The sequence below is a fragment of the Taeniopygia guttata genome, chromosome 6 (assembly GCF_048771995.1).
Source record: "Taeniopygia guttata chromosome 6, bTaeGut7.mat, whole genome shotgun sequence".
NCBI classification, from domain to species: domain Eukaryota; kingdom Metazoa; phylum Chordata; class Aves; order Passeriformes; family Estrildidae; genus Taeniopygia; species Taeniopygia guttata.
This window is the reverse complement of record NC_133031.1, coordinates 20,790,489-20,808,077: the sequence shown is the minus strand read 5'-3', so window position 1 is coordinate 20,808,077 and position 17,589 is coordinate 20,790,489. Positions and strand designations below refer to the sequence as shown.

Here is a 17,589-nt window from a genome sequence, read left to right as displayed (position 1 = left end):
GTTACCACTAAGAAAAAAGGAACCAGATAAAAGCCTGGTGCATGATGAGGGGCATGGTGCTCACAGTGACGTGACTCATAGTCATTGGTCGTGACTTCAGTGGGCTTTTGTGAGCCATGACTACAGCATCTTTTAGCAGGATTTCCTTGAGTCACTGGCCTGTCTATTACAGATCTATAGATCTGTGGAACCTGAGCAAGTTTATAGAATAGAGTGTTCTGTTCGTGTACTGCATTATGAATTGTAAAGTGCAACTGTGGGTAGACTGTCAATTCATTTCTATCTTAATCTCTCTTTTGAATAACAAAGCTGTACTAAAATGTTGTAACTATCTCATTGCCAGATCTTGCAAGTAAAATCTGCTCTTGGTCTAGAATCACCAAATAAGAATAATAAATGACTGAAAATTATTATGAACTTCCAAGCCTCTCACCAAATTCAGTCATCCAAACAGTGTCCCTTCTTCCTCTGCCTCTTTCCATTCTCACAATTCTCCCTTGTTACACAGCTAGGAACATGGATTTCAGAACAAGAGTTCAGCAAGTTTTCTATGATCCCCCATTTGAACCACTTCAGCAAATCTCAAACACAGAAAAAAATTTGAATTCATTTATGACAATTTACCAGGAAGATGTAAAACTAGCAAACGGTAAAGAGGACAATCCACTGCTATAATTCAACCTGCACAAGCTGACAAGATGAATGATTAATGTACTTTTGCAAATGGGAATGAATTTGTCCAAACTTGGAGAGGCCAGGCAGCAGTCATTGAAAGGGAAAGAAATGAGTTCTAAAAAGAATTTGAGGTCACAGGGAATAATTAACTGAACACTGCATTATTGTTGATACATACCTGATAGTTGTGGTGAGAAGGAAAGAAGAACTAATCAGACCCTCCTCTGCAGTGACAGGACCAGAGGCAATGGACAAAACCTGGAACATAGAAAATTCTCCTTAAACGTAAGAGAACACTTTTTCATTGGGGTGTAGTGAAACACTGCAACAGATTACCCAGAGAGATTCTGGAGTATTCACCCTTGAAGATATTCAAAGCTGGACTAGGCAGAGAGCCCTGGACACCAGCCCTGGCTACAGCTGCTCTGAGCAGAGGAATTGGACTTGACAGCTTCCAGAGGTCCCTGCCAATATCCACCTCTTGTGGTTCTTCATTACCTACATAGAGATCAGAAATATGAGAATAGAAAGAGCAGAAATTTATCTGTGGGACAAGATTCAAGAAATAGGAGCTGATAATAAATGCTTGAAGTTAATTGCAAAGTTTTGACCATTTGACTTGCTGCAGCAATTTGATAAGGACTATTGTGGACATTCCAACAATACCAACTTTAAAATCAAATTAGATTTTATTCTAAATATAGTGATGGGACAAAGGGGAATGGCTTTAAACAGGAGGAGGGTCTTTTAGTTAATGTTTTTTTCTATATGAAGTATATTCTTATACTTCATAAAACACATTCCTGAATGGGATCTATGTCCCAGTGAATTTAAGTATCTTGATGCATCTTTCAGGACATGATTTTCATTACATTCTTCTGGCCTCAGAAAATGGAAAAAAATGCAGAATATATTATTTTGCATAGCATTGTCACCAGGTAGAAAAATCCTCCAGTGAGAAGACCAGTGCATATGCTTTTTGAACACCATAAATATATTTTTAAAGAAATAAAAAGATATTTGAAAATGTAAATATTGCAAAAGAAAGCCCTATATGAGCAATATTTCTCCATGGGTTGCCCTACAGGATTGGTCTTTGCAGGGAGAAAGTATTGGTGTATCTCTTAAGCTGAGGTTTTAAAAAGTTTTTAAGAAAAATTCTCCCAAAGTACAGCTGTAACCATGATGCCCAACTTCAGTAATACTTGTAAATTTGTGGAAGATGTGCTTACTTCAGTCTGACTACAGAGTATGGTCAGGAGGATAGGCACCGAACTGGAGCTCACGAAGATCTTTTGTATTCCGAGCTAGCTCAGAGCATGGGAGCACAAGCACCTGAGCAGCACAATTTCTAGCTCACTGTGTCACTGGGACAGCTGCCAGTGCTTGCAGTGTGTGGCACATGAACAGAGTGCCTGAAGAGCCTGCCTCACTTCAGACTTTTATCTTGCTGATTGGGTCTGTGCAGCCTCTTGTCCAGCTATAGTGTGCTGCAAACTTTCAGGTTACAGCACCCATTTTGCTGCATGTTCAGCTTCTGTGAAAAGCAGAAAATCCTTCCCATCTTTCCTTTGTCTGTGGCAATTTTCAGAAGTGAAGGTGGTACAGCTTGTCATCATTATCTGCAGGATGGTTGGGTAGTGACAGCCAAGGCTCCACACTGATGTGAGACCGACTGAGAGAGAGCTGGGGGCTGGTTCTTGCAGCCTTCTGTCAGGCAGCCAGACCAAATCCCTTCCGACACAAAGAGGGCATTTTTAGAATAACTAACGTTCAGTCAGTGACAAGCTAGACAAAGTGATGTGTTTCAGAAAATTGATGCTCAGGAAGGAAGATTTGAGATATCAGGGAAAGAGGATTCTCAGCTTTACAGAGACATTTTAAATATGTGCTAAATCTTTTCAAAATGAAAAGAAGTAAAAGTAAGTTGGCTAAAACCACCAAGTATGTTTGACCTTTCTTTCCTATAAGAAAAATCTTAGAGTTGAGTTAACTCATATGAAAAGATCTCGCCCCCCTCTGGTATGTTACTCCTTTCTAGATATGGGGAAGATGCCATTTGTAATTTATGTGATTCCAGATGCCATTTATAATTTATGTGTGCCTTTCACCCTAATCAAGAGACCTGCCCACGAGATGGGACTGCATGGTAGATCCACCTCCCCACAGAAAGCAAAGCTGTGCCTTCCCAATGCCTTGGAGCACTCTGGAACAGACCTCTGAATCTGCAATAACCAGGGCTCAGAAATGCCCAAGCATCTCACCAGCCTTCCCCTCTACCCTTCAACTCAACTTTGCTTAACAGAAAACCAAACAAAGATGTCACAGACACACAAAGAGAAATACAAGGAGCGTTTCTGGCAGTTACAATTGCAGGGAGTCCCAGATCCCTTCCTCCCCACCCCAAGACTCCCCAGCCACCAGGAGAAAGTGCCTGGAGAGGCTGCAGCAGAAAGGGCCCAACTCGCTCTCTCATGTGAGCAAATTTTACAATACCCTCTGTGAGTAAGTTAAATACCAACATTATTTGCTGGGACAGGTGCTTTAAGTGTTTCATTCACAGAGTTCATTTTGTAAAAGAAGTGCAAATAAGCACAGCCATTTCTTTTTTAATCTTAATCTGATTAAGACGGGCAGAGTCTGTACCAGTTTCCTGGGCTGCTGAAGAGTGGGTCACCTGCCCAGCACAGTGTTAAAGAAGTTACTCAAAACTTGTACAAAATGATTGTTTTTGGTGTTCTTTTAAATTTTTTCATTCCTTCAAGGAGAGGAGAGGAGTGGAGAGGAGATGAAAAAGAAAAATAATTGCTAATTTATAAGGTTTTTCAAAATGTAATTTTGAAAAATGCACCAGCATCTTACAATCCATTAAAGATGAAATAATTCAAATTTTGTACTAAAAAAGTTGCATTTAAGCCCTAGGGGAGATGACATTTTTTGATCAGCCTCCATGTGTTTACTAATGTGCAGATGTCTAAAAATATATATTTACCAATCAGATGTTACCCAGGTTAAATAGATCAGATAGAAACTGTTACATCTGTTAAAATTTAACAGTCTCCTTCTAGCTTGCATGGCTGCAGACTCTGAAGCCATGGCCAGAATCAAGTAGGAGTTCTCTGGCACTCACCTGATTTGAGCACAGTTAGAGGGTAACCTTTGAAGGACTGCCAATACAAATGATCCTTCCTGATAACATCTGCCTTGAGCATGATGAAATAGCTCTTGGATCCAATTCACTAAAAAATTCTGTACTCTGAGCACCTTTCAAGATAAAAACCTACAAAAATGATCAACAAAATGCCATGGAATTTCAATGAAAGTTTAATCTAATGATAGGTCTAGATTAGACCTAAAATGGGATTGCCAAAGCACTTTTCATGTTTTACTAAATAAAGATATTTACTCTATAATGATGCTAATTAATAAGTGTCTGATGGGTTGATTTGGAGACTTCATGATGGGACAGAACAGTCAACAGCAGAGTCTTTTCTCATTTAGCTTGCAGGTGCTGTTGAAATCAGACCTCTGCCACAGCTCTTCTAGGATGAATTTAGAGCAATGAAGGCTGTTTGCAAAACCAGTTAGTTTTGCTTGCTGGAGCTGGGATGTAAAGACACTGGTATTCTCATTCCCTCTTCTCCCTCCTTTCCCCAACACAGTAGTACCATTTATTAATAATTTATTAATCCAGCTTATGCTGAAAGTGCCACAGAGCTCAGATGTGGACAACTACAGCTATGCAATAGAGAATTTTAGCTCACACTGAACTTCCCAAATCTCTTCTAGGTTGTACTTTGACAAATGACAGCCTGAATGTGCCCTGTCATATCTTGCTTTGTATCTGGGAAGGTGAAGGGAAACACTAGGTACACCTTTTTGGTCCATTATTCTTATTGTTTCTTCCAATTTGCAGGTTTAAGAAGGCTTTGTCTGGAAGCTCAGTAAAACCATTTATCTTCAATTGTGGCAGGATTTCCTAGACTTCTGAAGGTTGATCCTCCCGCTTCAGGAAAAGGAGCAAGGTCAGGCACTTGGCAGATTTCCTGTGTGCCCTGCGTGTTTCCTCCCCATCCCCATCCTGACCCTCTTTAGATAACCCTGAGGCATGTCACCATTGCCTTGGGCTTTGTTTTTCAAAAACACCACCTCAGATTGTCCTTCAAAAAATGACCCCCCTGACAATTTCTCTTTAATGCCAGTATTTTAAGAGGTTTGTTGCCACTGTGAATGTCAGTATTCACCTCGATACACTTTGTTTGACACAGATTTCTCCTGCTATCCTATTAGCAAAGTATTATGACATTTAAATCCAATTATCATTAATTCAAAAGACAGTCAGCAGTGAAAGCTCTTCTGTGGTTTTAGAAGCTGGAAATAAGTGTCACTGTTTGAACTTTATGTTTATTTTTTTATAATTAGGTGCTGACTTTATTCCCAGGATGGAGAGCATGAGCTCCTCTAGTTCAGGCACAGGGTCCCTAGGCATCACCAAAATGTTACAGGGATCTCTGAAGCCCTGCAGCAAATTTCATACTCTGAGGGAGATGCCATTCTGCCATTCCAGCAGAATGAAGAACCTTTGATTTCAGTAAATTAATAGCTACCACCAAATTGTGTTAACACATACATAGTGCTTCAATTCCATCTAGTTCAAAAGCACATGTAAACTTGGATTTTAGGGTATGACACTCAAAAAGCTGATGTAGGCATGTAAGTAGGTGGTAATAAAGCTGTAAACATTTGTTGTGACCTCTGCAGCAGAAAGCAGAGACGACTTGTCTGGTTATGGGAGAAATATAACTCCTGACAAAATCCTGTGCCATATATGAACTGCATGAAATAGTTCTGAAATGTGAGAACCTTCTTTTTCTTAATATATTAGAGCAGCACTCTAGCACCCTGGCGCCTTGCTTGACCCAGGAATCACAGAAGTTGAGGCTGGCTGCAAGTTTGTGGTATTATTATGCTGTCTCACAGACTCAGGACGTTATCCTATTTGCCCTCTGCATGAAGAAACAAAACAGTCCTGAGATTATGTTGGTTGTAGCAAAAACAACCATCATATATAGAGACATTGCTGGCTGCACTTAATCTGCCAGTGCAACACTAATAGTCCTGGAGAATATTGTCCTGGGGAAAACTTTCTTTGGAAATATGAGCACCCTTCTGCTTAAGTATGGTGAAGATTTTGGTAAATAATTATTCCATGCATAAATGAAGTCTGATGTTTTAATAATACCTTTAAAGAAGATGAATATGGCTCAGTCTTGGGGGAAGGTGATCAAGAACAACATATTTCTTGTGAGGGAAAGTGGGCTGCTCTAATACTGATCAGCATAATTCTTTATTGATGCTACCAGCTTTCAACAACCGACTAGAAGTCGTGGGTTTAGTACCCCTCAAGCATAAAAGCATCTGTGCCACATTCTTTCAAGAAATTGCAAAGGATGCCCAGAAACACAAAGTTTGTTTCTTAGGCTGCGACGACATTACTGGGAGTAGGCTGAGCAAGATGCAGAGAAACATGAAACAACCATATAAAGGCAAAGAAAGTCTGTGGTAATCACTGGCTGAGATAAACCTGTGTTTTTAAAAGTGTGTCAACTCAGCCAACAGAAGCTGGCAGCTATGTTTGTGCAGTTAGTTTTTCCAAAGGAAGGCCAAAGCAAAACTAGAGTGTTTATTCTGGCATCAACACAGTCTCACTGAAATCTCTTAGCTGAAATCCCAGCTATGTTTGCTCTAAGTTCAGCATTATCTTAATTCTGCTCAGTGTATTATTATTCCTTTCAGATACACAGACATTCTTGAAACAAATAATCATCTCCATCCAGAAGTAATGTTTTTGGGGCAAATTAGCTCTGGCGAGGTCACCTGACCAGTCAGCAAGCAAAAAGGCAGCCAGAGTCTGCTGTCCTTCAGTATCAGGAGCTTTTATAAAAGCCTGCACTACTCTCACTTTTTTATATTTAAAAACTGAAGCATAGGGAGTTCTTCTGGTGTACTGTAGGGTCAATAATTACCAATATTGTTGCACCCTCATTTGAGAAAACTGACAACATACCATAATTCCCAGGTGAAGGCTACTGGTTTTCAAACCAGAGCAGTAACAAAGCACACCAGTGTTTGCAAAAACCATGTCACACACAAACTATGCAGCTCAGGGAATGAGTTGGCCGTACCAAACCCAAAAAGCAAAATAATCACATTAACCTTATAGAGAGAGGTCTGTGGCTGCCTCTGGTTACGCAGGCATTATCTGGAGGAGTTGTCTGGGACCTGCAATGAGATGGGAAGAGCATCACTGGAGCCTTGGAAAGAGCTGTGGAGAGTGAGTGGAACATTGCTGTGGTTGGGCTGAGTTCCTGGGAAAGGGACAGAGCCAAAGGGCCCCCACGCTCTCCTGAAGGTGGGTGGGTGTTGCTGTGTGCAGGCTCCAGCTGGTGGAGCTGACACCTGCCCCAGGGGCTGTGGGTCTGCTCCCAGACAAACAGGGCTGGGTAGGCCTGTGGGATGCTGGGGACTCTGCCTAAGCCTGGGTAAGCATCAGCTGTGGTCACACCAGGAACAGCTTGGTGCCCCCAGGCTTGACCAGGACTGCTCCAGCACCTCCTGGCTGGCAGGGAGGGATAGTGTGGAGCCAGCAAGCTCTGCCCAGAGCCAGGCTCCATTGCCAATGCGCCCTGTAAAGCCCTTCACAGATCTCTGGAGCTTCAGGCCAGTTCCTTCATCACAAAACCCTCTTCATTTTTTATCAAATCACTTGCACTTACTCTCCAAGGTGTATGACTGTCTGTGAGAAGAAAAAAAGAACAGGGAAAAATAACAAAAGAAACCTAAAAATGATAATAAATGTATGGAAAAATCTCACAGAATACAAAAATTAAGCCTGAATTTTATAGAAAGAGTCCCACAGAAATTATAATGTGAAGTCTAAAGAATTTTATCAAGAATTATTACTTATTCTTTTCATCTAAACCTGTAGTCAGGCTATAGATTTCTGCAGCAAGCCTTAAAAGTCCACTTATAAAAACATTATCATTTGGACCTTACATAATGATTTCCAGAGGAATCATTCCTTCTGCAAATCAGCAATTTCATATTTGAATGGGAGCTCACCTTGAACATTCATTATTGTTGTTCTAACTGAACAGTTTTACAAAACATTCTTTTGGTACCCTGCAAATGCACTTCAAAGAAGTACTGCAAGATAGGAAAGATAATTACCTTTGTATCTTTATATGGCTACTCATTAAAGACACCTGCAACGGGAATGAACATTGTCATCTAAGTTCCCACAAACATATTTATGCCTCATAGCAGGAAATGAGTTACATTCAGAGCTAGATTTGTATCTTTATTCATAAAATGCCAGCTGAGATGCAAGTATTAGAGACATCAGTAACCAACTGCCAATCCCAATATAGCAGTGGATGTAAGAGCCTACTGTTCTTAGGCGGGAATTTAGTGGGCTGCTAGCTTGACATAACCACGCAGAGTGTCTAGCTGCTGGAAAGAAGGACTTTGGTACCTCAGTGGTTCACAAGAGACTCATCTCCCAGTGAAGGCAGACACACAAAATGTATCAGAGCCCGAGTTTAAAATATGATATAATTTTGTAAATTGTATTATCTAGACTTATCACGCATGTATCAGCTTTGAATTTAATCTTGGCATTAGCTGACTATTCCCCAGAGACATACCTTGCCAAGAAGATGGACTTTCATTACTTTCCTATTTGATTTTTATAATACTAATCCTGAGGAAAGCATGAAAAAGCAGAACAGTGATTAAATCCCCATCTGGTTTTGCAGAAAGTTTGTGGAGGTTGGAAAAGGGTTTAGGAAAGGATAATTTACAACAGATACATAGCTTTCAGATCAGATTTAGCAACATGACCAGCCTTAGGGAAACTGGATAGGCCTTGCTGCTGAAATCCTTGCAGATTTATTGCTGTATTCATGACCTCACAGTTTGCATGAGATGCTGCCTCATGCCATCAGCTGCTCAAGATGCTGATGCTCTGCCCTCAGCAGTGAACTGGCACCAGAGGGGTGAGCAGACTCCTGCGACGTGCTGTGGCTCAGGTGGCAGATGAACCATTTCCATTTGGTAGTTTTGGTGGGGTTTTTTCTTGTTTGTTTGTTTGGGTTTTTTGTTTGTTTGTTTGGTTTCCTGGCACCTCATAGATGAGTTGGCTTTTGTAATCTTCTGAATCCTGTGATCACTCACTGTCTTACTGAACTGGTAACAACACAGGACTTGGGAATGCATGGGGGAAGAATGGCATACTTTACCTTGTCTGCCATTTCCTTTTCATCTGTCTGCTCATGTTCAGAAGTCCGACTACAGCTGAAAGAAGAGTGTGAGCCTTGAGGAGTGGGCTCAGCCAAATAACCTTCGCTCATGGAGGCTCAGAGGCAGTTGCTGTCACAGACAAGGTCTAGTGCAAACCTAAATTCACTAAATTAGAAATTTTAGGTTAAAAAACCATAAACTCTGGTTTCTTTTGCTTCATTCCCCATCTCTTCGCAAGCTGCTGTGCTCACCTTTAAGAGAAGTCTGCAATGAGACATGACAGTGAGAGTATTGGAAAGGTGCTCAAGAGTAGTTTGAAACAGCTTTTTTGCTTGCCTGAAGCATGCCTGTAATTGCCAAGTCATGCTAACACACTACCCCAGAGCCTTGTTACTGAGAGGGCAGGCTGATAGCCTTGGCACAAGAAGTTGTTGCTTCAGCTGCAAATCCAGTCCAGCTCACAAACAGGCTTTGGCTCCATCCTGGAGAAGCACTGTTGGGTCCCTCCTCTGTGGACTGCTACCAGAAAGAGCATAATCAAGGGAAATTATCTCCTTCTCAAAATCAGCAATTTCACTCTTGAAGAAGAGAGAGCTCACCTTTAACAAAGTTAAATTAAATAAAAGCAAATTAAACTATAGTTCCATTTGAACGCTTCTGTGGAACTGTAGGACTGGGACTGAAGGCACAGCCCTCTGCCAGGAGAAAGCTCCTGCTGATGAACCAGACCACTGGTGGGTCCAGAGCCCACAAACCCAGCTTCAGAGAGAGACTGCCAGACACCAGGTTACACTCTAAGTAGCCTGATGTCCACATGCACAAATCCCAGCATTCAGTGAAAGCTCTACTGTGCTTCAAGAATGCATTATTATATTTAAAAGGTAGAGGTAATTAGGTGGTGAATTGGAATTAAAGAAAACATTTAACAATGGTTAAAAAAAATTATAATGCAAGACTGTATGTGTATGTTCCTGCAGAGGAAATACTTTCAGAATTTTAAGAACAGATTTTATTTCTTAACATCCTAAAGTGTCAGCCCTCTTTTGGGCAAACGCTCCATCACACTGAAGCAAGGATTTATGTGGAGATAAAGCCTTGGGGGCAGATTCCCGCCTAGTACGAACTTGCACCTTTAGGATGGAGGATGGCCCTGCTTGTTTGAATAGATGTCTTTCTGCTAATACTCTGAGTCACAGCTCTTGGTGCTGACAATATACATTACTCCAGCAAGCTCTCCACATGAACTCTGTGGCAACCTATCAACATTTCTTGCCTTGGACTGACACAAAGTTCTTCAACAACTTTAGAGGACAACTGGCAAACACCTCATCTCCTATTGAAACAGAGGGAAAAACAGCAACAGATCAAGTGATAGGGGACAAACACCCAACTATTTCAGAATAAATAAAAAAACCAGTTAGACTGTTTTTTTTTTCTGTTGTTGTCTTAGAAGTATTTCCAAAATGTGATTTTGATGACATTAAAGGTGATGAGTTATACAAACCCATGTTGAGACACCAACACAAACACCTACCTGCAGAAACTGCAAAGGTTAAACATTCTGGACAATGATTTACTTTATTCCTTCACCCTCATCATTCCAAACTAAACATTCAAAAGTGGTCAATAGTTTTGCAAGAGAGTGTTTGTAAGGAAGGCACTGCCTGCAGTTCAGTGCCAGGTCTCTACTCCCTGCAGCAGCCACATCCTCAAGGCAACTGCACTGAGTGATGCAGAGTCCTGGAAGGGAATGGAATGGTCAAACTCACCTCTGGCACAATTTCATCTATACCAGGATGGAAAGTGAGTAGGCACAGTTAAGCCCAAACACAGAATTTGAACAGCTAATTTATGATACTATTAATTCTGAAATGAATAGGATGCATGTAAAAATTTTTAAATGTATGCTACATAAATACCCATGGGAAACAGACACGAAAGTGCTCATGATGCTTTTCTTTTTTCTTCATAGTATATTCAGAACCACAGTGTTCCTGCAGCTGATTATGGTCTCTCCCACAGACTGGAGAGTTATAAGCCAATTTCAATCTACTTTCCTTGTCTTGACAAAAATCAATTCACTAAAAAATGAGAGGTTCCTTGAGAAATATGCATAATATTTGGTGCAATAGTACTTCAATGCAGAGGAAAACCTACAGGAATGCTATTCACCTGAAAACAACCTCCTCAATTAAAACTGAAAACTTTTGTTTCAAGGATTTATAAGAACTAACTTAATAATAAGGCAATTTAGGAATATACAGAGGGGATAACAGCGTTCTGTGGTTTTGGTGTGCTCTATGCTTTATATAAACATTTGCAAAACATCCAAGTTTGATAAAATGGAGAAATATTAGAAAATAAAAATTGAAATATGCCTCTTCATTGTGCAGATTGCAATTCTATGCACAAAGTTCTGATTTTCATAAATAAGGAAAGAATGATGAAGTTGTTAAGGTTGAGGAACATATTTTGTAAACCACTGAGTATATAAATAGTTTTATTAAAGTCTGCCAATCAAGCTGCAAAACTGAAATTTTTACAGTCAAAACTTGAGTTCTGTAATGACAGCATTTTTACAAGTTGGAAAGTATGGGATTCATCCAAAGCCTTCTCAAATCAGTGAACATTTTCATGGGCTCGAATAAGTACTTTAACAGGATATGCTCCATAATGCAAATGACACAGCATTCTCAACACCTATCTCTGCAAAACTGCTCAAAGCTTTATAATAAAAATGGATTATTTTCAGCTTAGAATTTTTCAGCATATTAAAAAATCAAAGTCTCATTGAGGGTCCAAATGCATATTTTTCAAGACAGTATTTTTCAAAGCTTTCTGTATTTCATTTACCCACATGAAAAAAGCCCCAGCTAATTGAGTAGAACAGAGAGGCAAAAGTCATGAAATCCAGGTGGGGTTCAAATCTAAGCATGATTTTGTGCAAAACAGTCAAAACAATTCAGTGATGGAGTTTCAAAGTGCCATAGGCATGCCTTCCTCCAGCACTTGAAATGCAAAGATTTTTCTACTAACAAAATCTGCACAAAACAATCAAAGTTCTTTTTCTCAATTATCTGCAACCGAGTAGAGAGTTTTGCAGAAGAAATGGCCTAGAAAGCATTTATAAATTTTCACTGGCTGGTATGGCTCTTGCAAATACCCACTAAAAAATCATATATACAAATCCCCCCATATGTTATAGAAGTGGAAATTTTAGGATGCCTTAAATCTTGCTTGTTCACACAGAATTACTATGCAGTGTGGGATGTGGACTTGAATATTAAAAAGTAACAGTAAGAATTGGTGATAAGGCCTCTTTCTCTCACACAAGAAAGCAAACTGGCATGAGGAAATAAATCCCACACCTGATGTGAAGGGAGAATGAGTGTGTGATGCAGAGGTTCCCTATTGAGTTCAAAGCCTGTCCTGACACCAGAGCTCCCCGGAGAGAAGGCAGTAACTCCAGAGAAAAGAATCTTTCCAGTGCTTCAGAGTCCAGGCTTGTTCAGGGGTTTATGAAGGCTTGAAGGCTAAACACAGCCTGGAGACTGTAGTGCCGATATTAGGATAAAACATGTAATTTTTAGAGTTTGATAATAAGAAAAGAAGTTAGTTCTATGTAGTAACTGGACAATTTTCCAGGATGGCTTTCACAATATTCTCTGTATTTTCAGCCAATAAAGTATTCCTGGCTTGTTATTTTTGCACATTGCTCAGGAAAATTGCACACTGAGACTTGCAGAAGAATGATAATTTAGTTTTTAGATTTCTCAGACTTCCCAGAATACTTTCTCATTCTCATCCCCTTTTTTCCATGGTTCACACCTGACTTGTGAGTAGGAGGGAGGGTTTCAGGCACATCTCCTGAGCATGATTAATATTTGGTTCGGCTAACAAATCATAAGATTTACAGGAAACAAAGGTTGTTATTAAACCACACAATCACAGAATGGCTTAGGTTGAAAAGGACCTTAAAAATCATCTAGTTCCAAACTCCTTGACATGGGCAGGGACACCTTCCACTAGACCAGGTTACTTACAGCCCCATTTAGCCCAGTCTTGGACATCTCCAGGGAAGGGGAGCCCACAGCTTCTCTGGGCATCCTGTTCCAGTGTCTCACCACCTTCACAGTGAAGAATTTCTACCCAGTATCTAATCTAACCTTCCCTCCCTCAGCTTTAGGCCATTTCCTCTTGTCCCATCACCTCTTACCTTTGTCTAAGGTCCCTCTCCACCTGCCTTGTAGCCCCTCAGGCACTGTAAGGTGTTCCTGGCACCTTCTCTTCTCCAGGTGGAACAGTCCCAACTCTCTCAGCCTGTCTTCATAGGAAAGGTGCTCCAGGCTTGAGATCAACTTAGTGGCCCTTCTCTGGACTTGCTCCAACAGATCAATGTCCTTCTTGTGCTGGGACCCTCACACCTGGACAAAGTACTCCAGGTGGGGTGCCAAGATAAAATAAAAGTGCACTGGGGGCTATTTTGCTCTCCTGAGGTGGGGAAGTAGAAGGCCATGGCTCACACTGAAGCAGGAATGAAGCTTTTATTCCACTTGGAGATATTTAACAAGAGCAACTGCAGAATTTAAAAGCTCATGCAGCACTCATGATGGTGGGAGACACCTGTTCTCTGTGAGTGACTCAGTGTGACCACCTGGAGGAGGAGAGGACTAGCTTCCTTCTGCCTGATTCAGACCACAGATTTAGGAACTCAAGGGTTACTGACTACAAAAATTCAAGTTTTGCCTTCAGAATGCCAATTCCCCCCTCTCATTTGTAAATGCTCTGACCACCTGAGTGTTGAATGGGACAAATGCAAAAGCATAACACCTTCCTCACTTTGTAAATCAAGTATTTCTCCCCACAAAGCTCATCAATTGAAATTAGCCATTAAATTTTATCAGCAACTCTGGATCAAATGAAAAACTCCAGTAGGGTCTGAATGCACAAGAAATAATTAATATAGGTTTGAAAAAGCCTGTAGCTATACTTTATAGATGCTCTATTTATATAATGTAATTTCTGATGTATATTGTATATATATCTGTATTTATCTTACTGCAAAAATCAGACACCTTTGCTATAACAGTAAGTAATTGGTGAAATAAGCACTTATACTTCTGGCTAGATATAATGCTGAAAGTCAGGAGCAGTTACAAAGTAGAACATTGCCCCAGAGTTACCTTGGTGTTTTATTTCCTTCAGCCATAGCCAGCCTGTGCCCTGCTTTAGGGCAATCTGAGAACCCTACCAATAAATCCACTGAAACAAAATCCAAATCCAAAAAACCTGCCCTTACACACATAAAAATGAACAAATACTTTCTCTTTATATGCAAGTTGCTAACATGTGGTTTGGTATTTTCTCTGGTTCTGTCTTCATATTCTGCCTATGCCAAAATAGTGGGGGAGATGGGAAAGGCTATTACCCAGTTTTACAAGTTACAATGGACATATAATGCCCAGCACAATAATATGAGACTACTTTATTTAACTGCTTTGGACTGGTAATATTCAATAATTGTGATGAAACTCTGATCTTAACAATAAATATCTACAATATTTTTATATCACTGCTTTTAGGTTTGATGAGCTATCTGAAAAATTCTTTCCTATTACCAATAAAAAGCTCTAAGATGGTGTTTGGTGCAGATGTTTTGTCTTTTAATCTTCAATAATTGAGACAAATGAAACAATTATGTCAATGTTGCACATTTCCAAAACTGTCTTGACTTAAAAAAACTCAAGAGAAGTCACCAACCAGCTGATTGACAACTTGGTAGTAGTACCTGATCCATCCAAAACACAAGCATTTCCTGCTTCCTGGTTTTCTCCTTTGGCCCTTGACCTGAAAAGAAACTGGGATTCAGATTGAGTGAAGTAATAACAGTGATACCTATATGCACCTAAGGGAAGAATGCTAATGGCAGAAATTTAGCACTCCAGGGTTTTGCATTTAGGGTATTTTACAGGACAGCTCTGTGGTCACATACTACAAAGCATGAGCAAATGAAACCTCAAAAAGGCAGACAGATGCTGTTTTTTTTTTTAATAATTGTTTTCTTCAAAATAAATGGCTAGTATTTGACCTACTAATCCTACCAATTTGGTAACAGGCCTACATTTCAAATTTATTTGCTCACCTCCACGTAGCAATTCCTAGCAAAATTATTTTGAAAAAGATTGAGAAATCATGAATGGAATACAGAGCCAACATACCCAGTGAGTCTCAGCTGTGATCTAGCCTTCACTGACTGACACAAACAAGTGGCAATGACTTCAAAGTGAAAAACTGGGAAGCATTCGGAGCTGAAGGCAAGGGCTGAAGCTGCCTTGCTGCACTGCCAAGCCCTGCTGCAGCCTCTGCTGGCTCAGCAAACAACGGCTCCCAACAGCATTGACCAGGATAGCTTAAAAACAGGTCCTTCTAGACAGACTTGAGACAGATACTAGCAAACTCTTTAGCTTTCTACACATTGTTGAAAAGGCCGGGATTTCGTATGGTCCGAGACAAGCCCTGGCTTCTTTCTCACGTCCTAAGTGGGGCTCATTTGCTCAATTCTGACACTCAAAGCAGGAGAACCCACAACTAATAGAAATTAGTTAAGCATGGCTATGACAAGGTCAGTAGAGAAAAAAGCAAACATCCCCAAGGTAATTCAAATAATAAGCTCATGGCAACAAAAAGGAAGATCAGATTGACTGATTGGAAGCTTGTAATGTTATCCCTCAGGGATTTTTGTCCCAGGATATCTTCAATATGTAGCATCTGTCTAGTTCCTCAAAAATGAGAGAACAGCAAAGCAATTCTCTCCACTTCTCTCTGCCACCACCTTGAACCCATTGTTTTTAATCTGCCTTTCATCTTCTTCTTAAGAGGCAGAGACACATTTACAAGTTGCAACCTAGAGACAAAAGTCATCCTTTTGCAGCAGTTTTATGTATTCTTCCTTAATATTAGAATCACTTTGATTTATGAAGTTGTGCTGCAAATAGAGGCTTGTAGCTAGGATAAGGACAGATAAGCCAAAAATTTCATGAGTGCAAGTGACAACTCAGTTCTAAAATGACTGTTAAATTCCCCTGTGTTTTGAGAAAATACAAAATAAAATCTGATACTTAGTGAAGAAAAAACCAAAAACCTAGAAAAAATGGCCAATGGGATGATTTTCTAATCTAGGAAAATTCAAAGTGAAAGCCTCTATTTCTTTATCATTCTACAATTACATATCTACTGTATTATGAATGACAGCAGATCTTCAACATGGTGAAAGGCAGAAGAACTATACAAAGAATGCAGATTGTTGCTATAAGTAATGACAGGAGAAATTAATCAAGGATTGGTTGTGCTGCATGAAAGTAGCAATTTCATCTTCCCAGTACACCTACAAGTATGAAAATGCTAACTGAATGTATGATTAAGCATAGCAGCTGTGCTTATGTCACATAGAATTAATAAGCCCTACTAATAAAGCCAGCAACAAATAAATTGCGAAGAAATTCAAGGGCAAAAGATAAAGTGAGACTACCTTTGTACATAAAATAAAAAAGCCTTGATGCGCTAGGTGCCCCGAAGAGGGAAGAGAAACACAGAAAGGTATTTTTTTTCCTTTTGAATAATGATGTGAAAAATGAGGTGAGCAATTACACCTTCAGATCCCCAGCTGCAGTGTACCCACTGCCAACAGTTACAAATGAAAACCATACAAAACTACAGCTACCACATGAGGATGTAAGCAAAGAGATAAAAAAATTCCAGTACTATCACTTTCATGTAAAGACTTATTCCTAACAAAACTCCCATGCTTTTGTTACATGCCTACAGAAGTTTGCACAAAAACAACCAGGGAATGAGGAACAGAAGACGCAGCTGTTCATGTTGCCTCAACACCTTTGACTGTAAGAGGTTTTATGTTAAAAATCCAGTATAGGAAAAGAAAACATTTTCTAAACTAATTTCATTGAGATTTTAGTTCTGTACCTGAAAGCTCTTGACCAAGATCATAGGCTGCTGAAGAAACTGACTTCCCTTTTTGAAAGGAAGAATTAATGGGTATTTAATTGTCAGTATCAGAAATACTTTAAAACACCCCCTGTAAGGGTTTGAAACCCATCCCCAGTAGCAATTGGGCCAGCATGAGCTGGGAGATGATCAACAGGAAGAAAGCAAACATCACCTTGGTAATTCAAACACAGCTTGGTTGTAATACCCCAGGAGATTTCAGCCCCTATCTAGCAACTAACAAAGCAAACTAAACAATTATTAACTTGGAATCCTTTCCATATATTTGCAGTAACTTCCAGTAGCACAAGCTACTGGAAGGAGAGTTTTCACTATCCAGTATGTGCCATTTGATGTAACAGCTCAATGCATTTCAATCAACGTGCAGAAATCCGATATTGAATAGATTCTGGATCCTAAAGCAAAACCACTCAAAACAAAATGAAATGAGCTTGCTTATATGCAACAGGAAAAAAAATCTGTTATTACTTTAAAACTTTCAGTTTGAATGAATAATGACTGCTGTCAATGTTTGGGAAAGCTTTTCTTTCATGATAAAAGTTGCCAGAAATGCTGGAATTTCAAAAGAAAAATGATGAAGAACACTTTAGT

The 17,589-nt window shown here is 39.9% G+C and overlaps 1 protein-coding gene across 5 annotated transcripts in view; it reads right to left on the bottom strand.

Annotated features, from left to right (window-relative positions):
• The window catches only part of HECTD2 (HECT domain E3 ubiquitin protein ligase 2), a 66,618-nt gene that overhangs the window by 11,202 nt on the left and 37,827 nt on the right, over positions 1–17,589 (bottom strand). For 3 of the 5 annotated variants that reach the window (XR_012056711.1, XM_072931109.1, XM_072931110.1), the window contains 3 exons: positions 14,765–14,823; positions 1,012–1,173; positions 854–933 (listed from right to left, as the gene is read on the bottom strand). Coding sequence is in view for 3 of the 5 variants with exons in the window: in XM_072931109.1 (XP_072787210.1) it covers positions 884–933; positions 1,012–1,173; positions 14,765–14,823 (271 nt within the window). In the remaining 2 variants the exon portion in view is untranslated. The remainder of the gene's footprint in view (positions 1–853; positions 934–1,011; positions 1,174–14,764; positions 14,824–17,589) is intronic. The other 2 variants (XR_005980786.2, XM_032749150.3) reach the window with 1 other exon arrangement.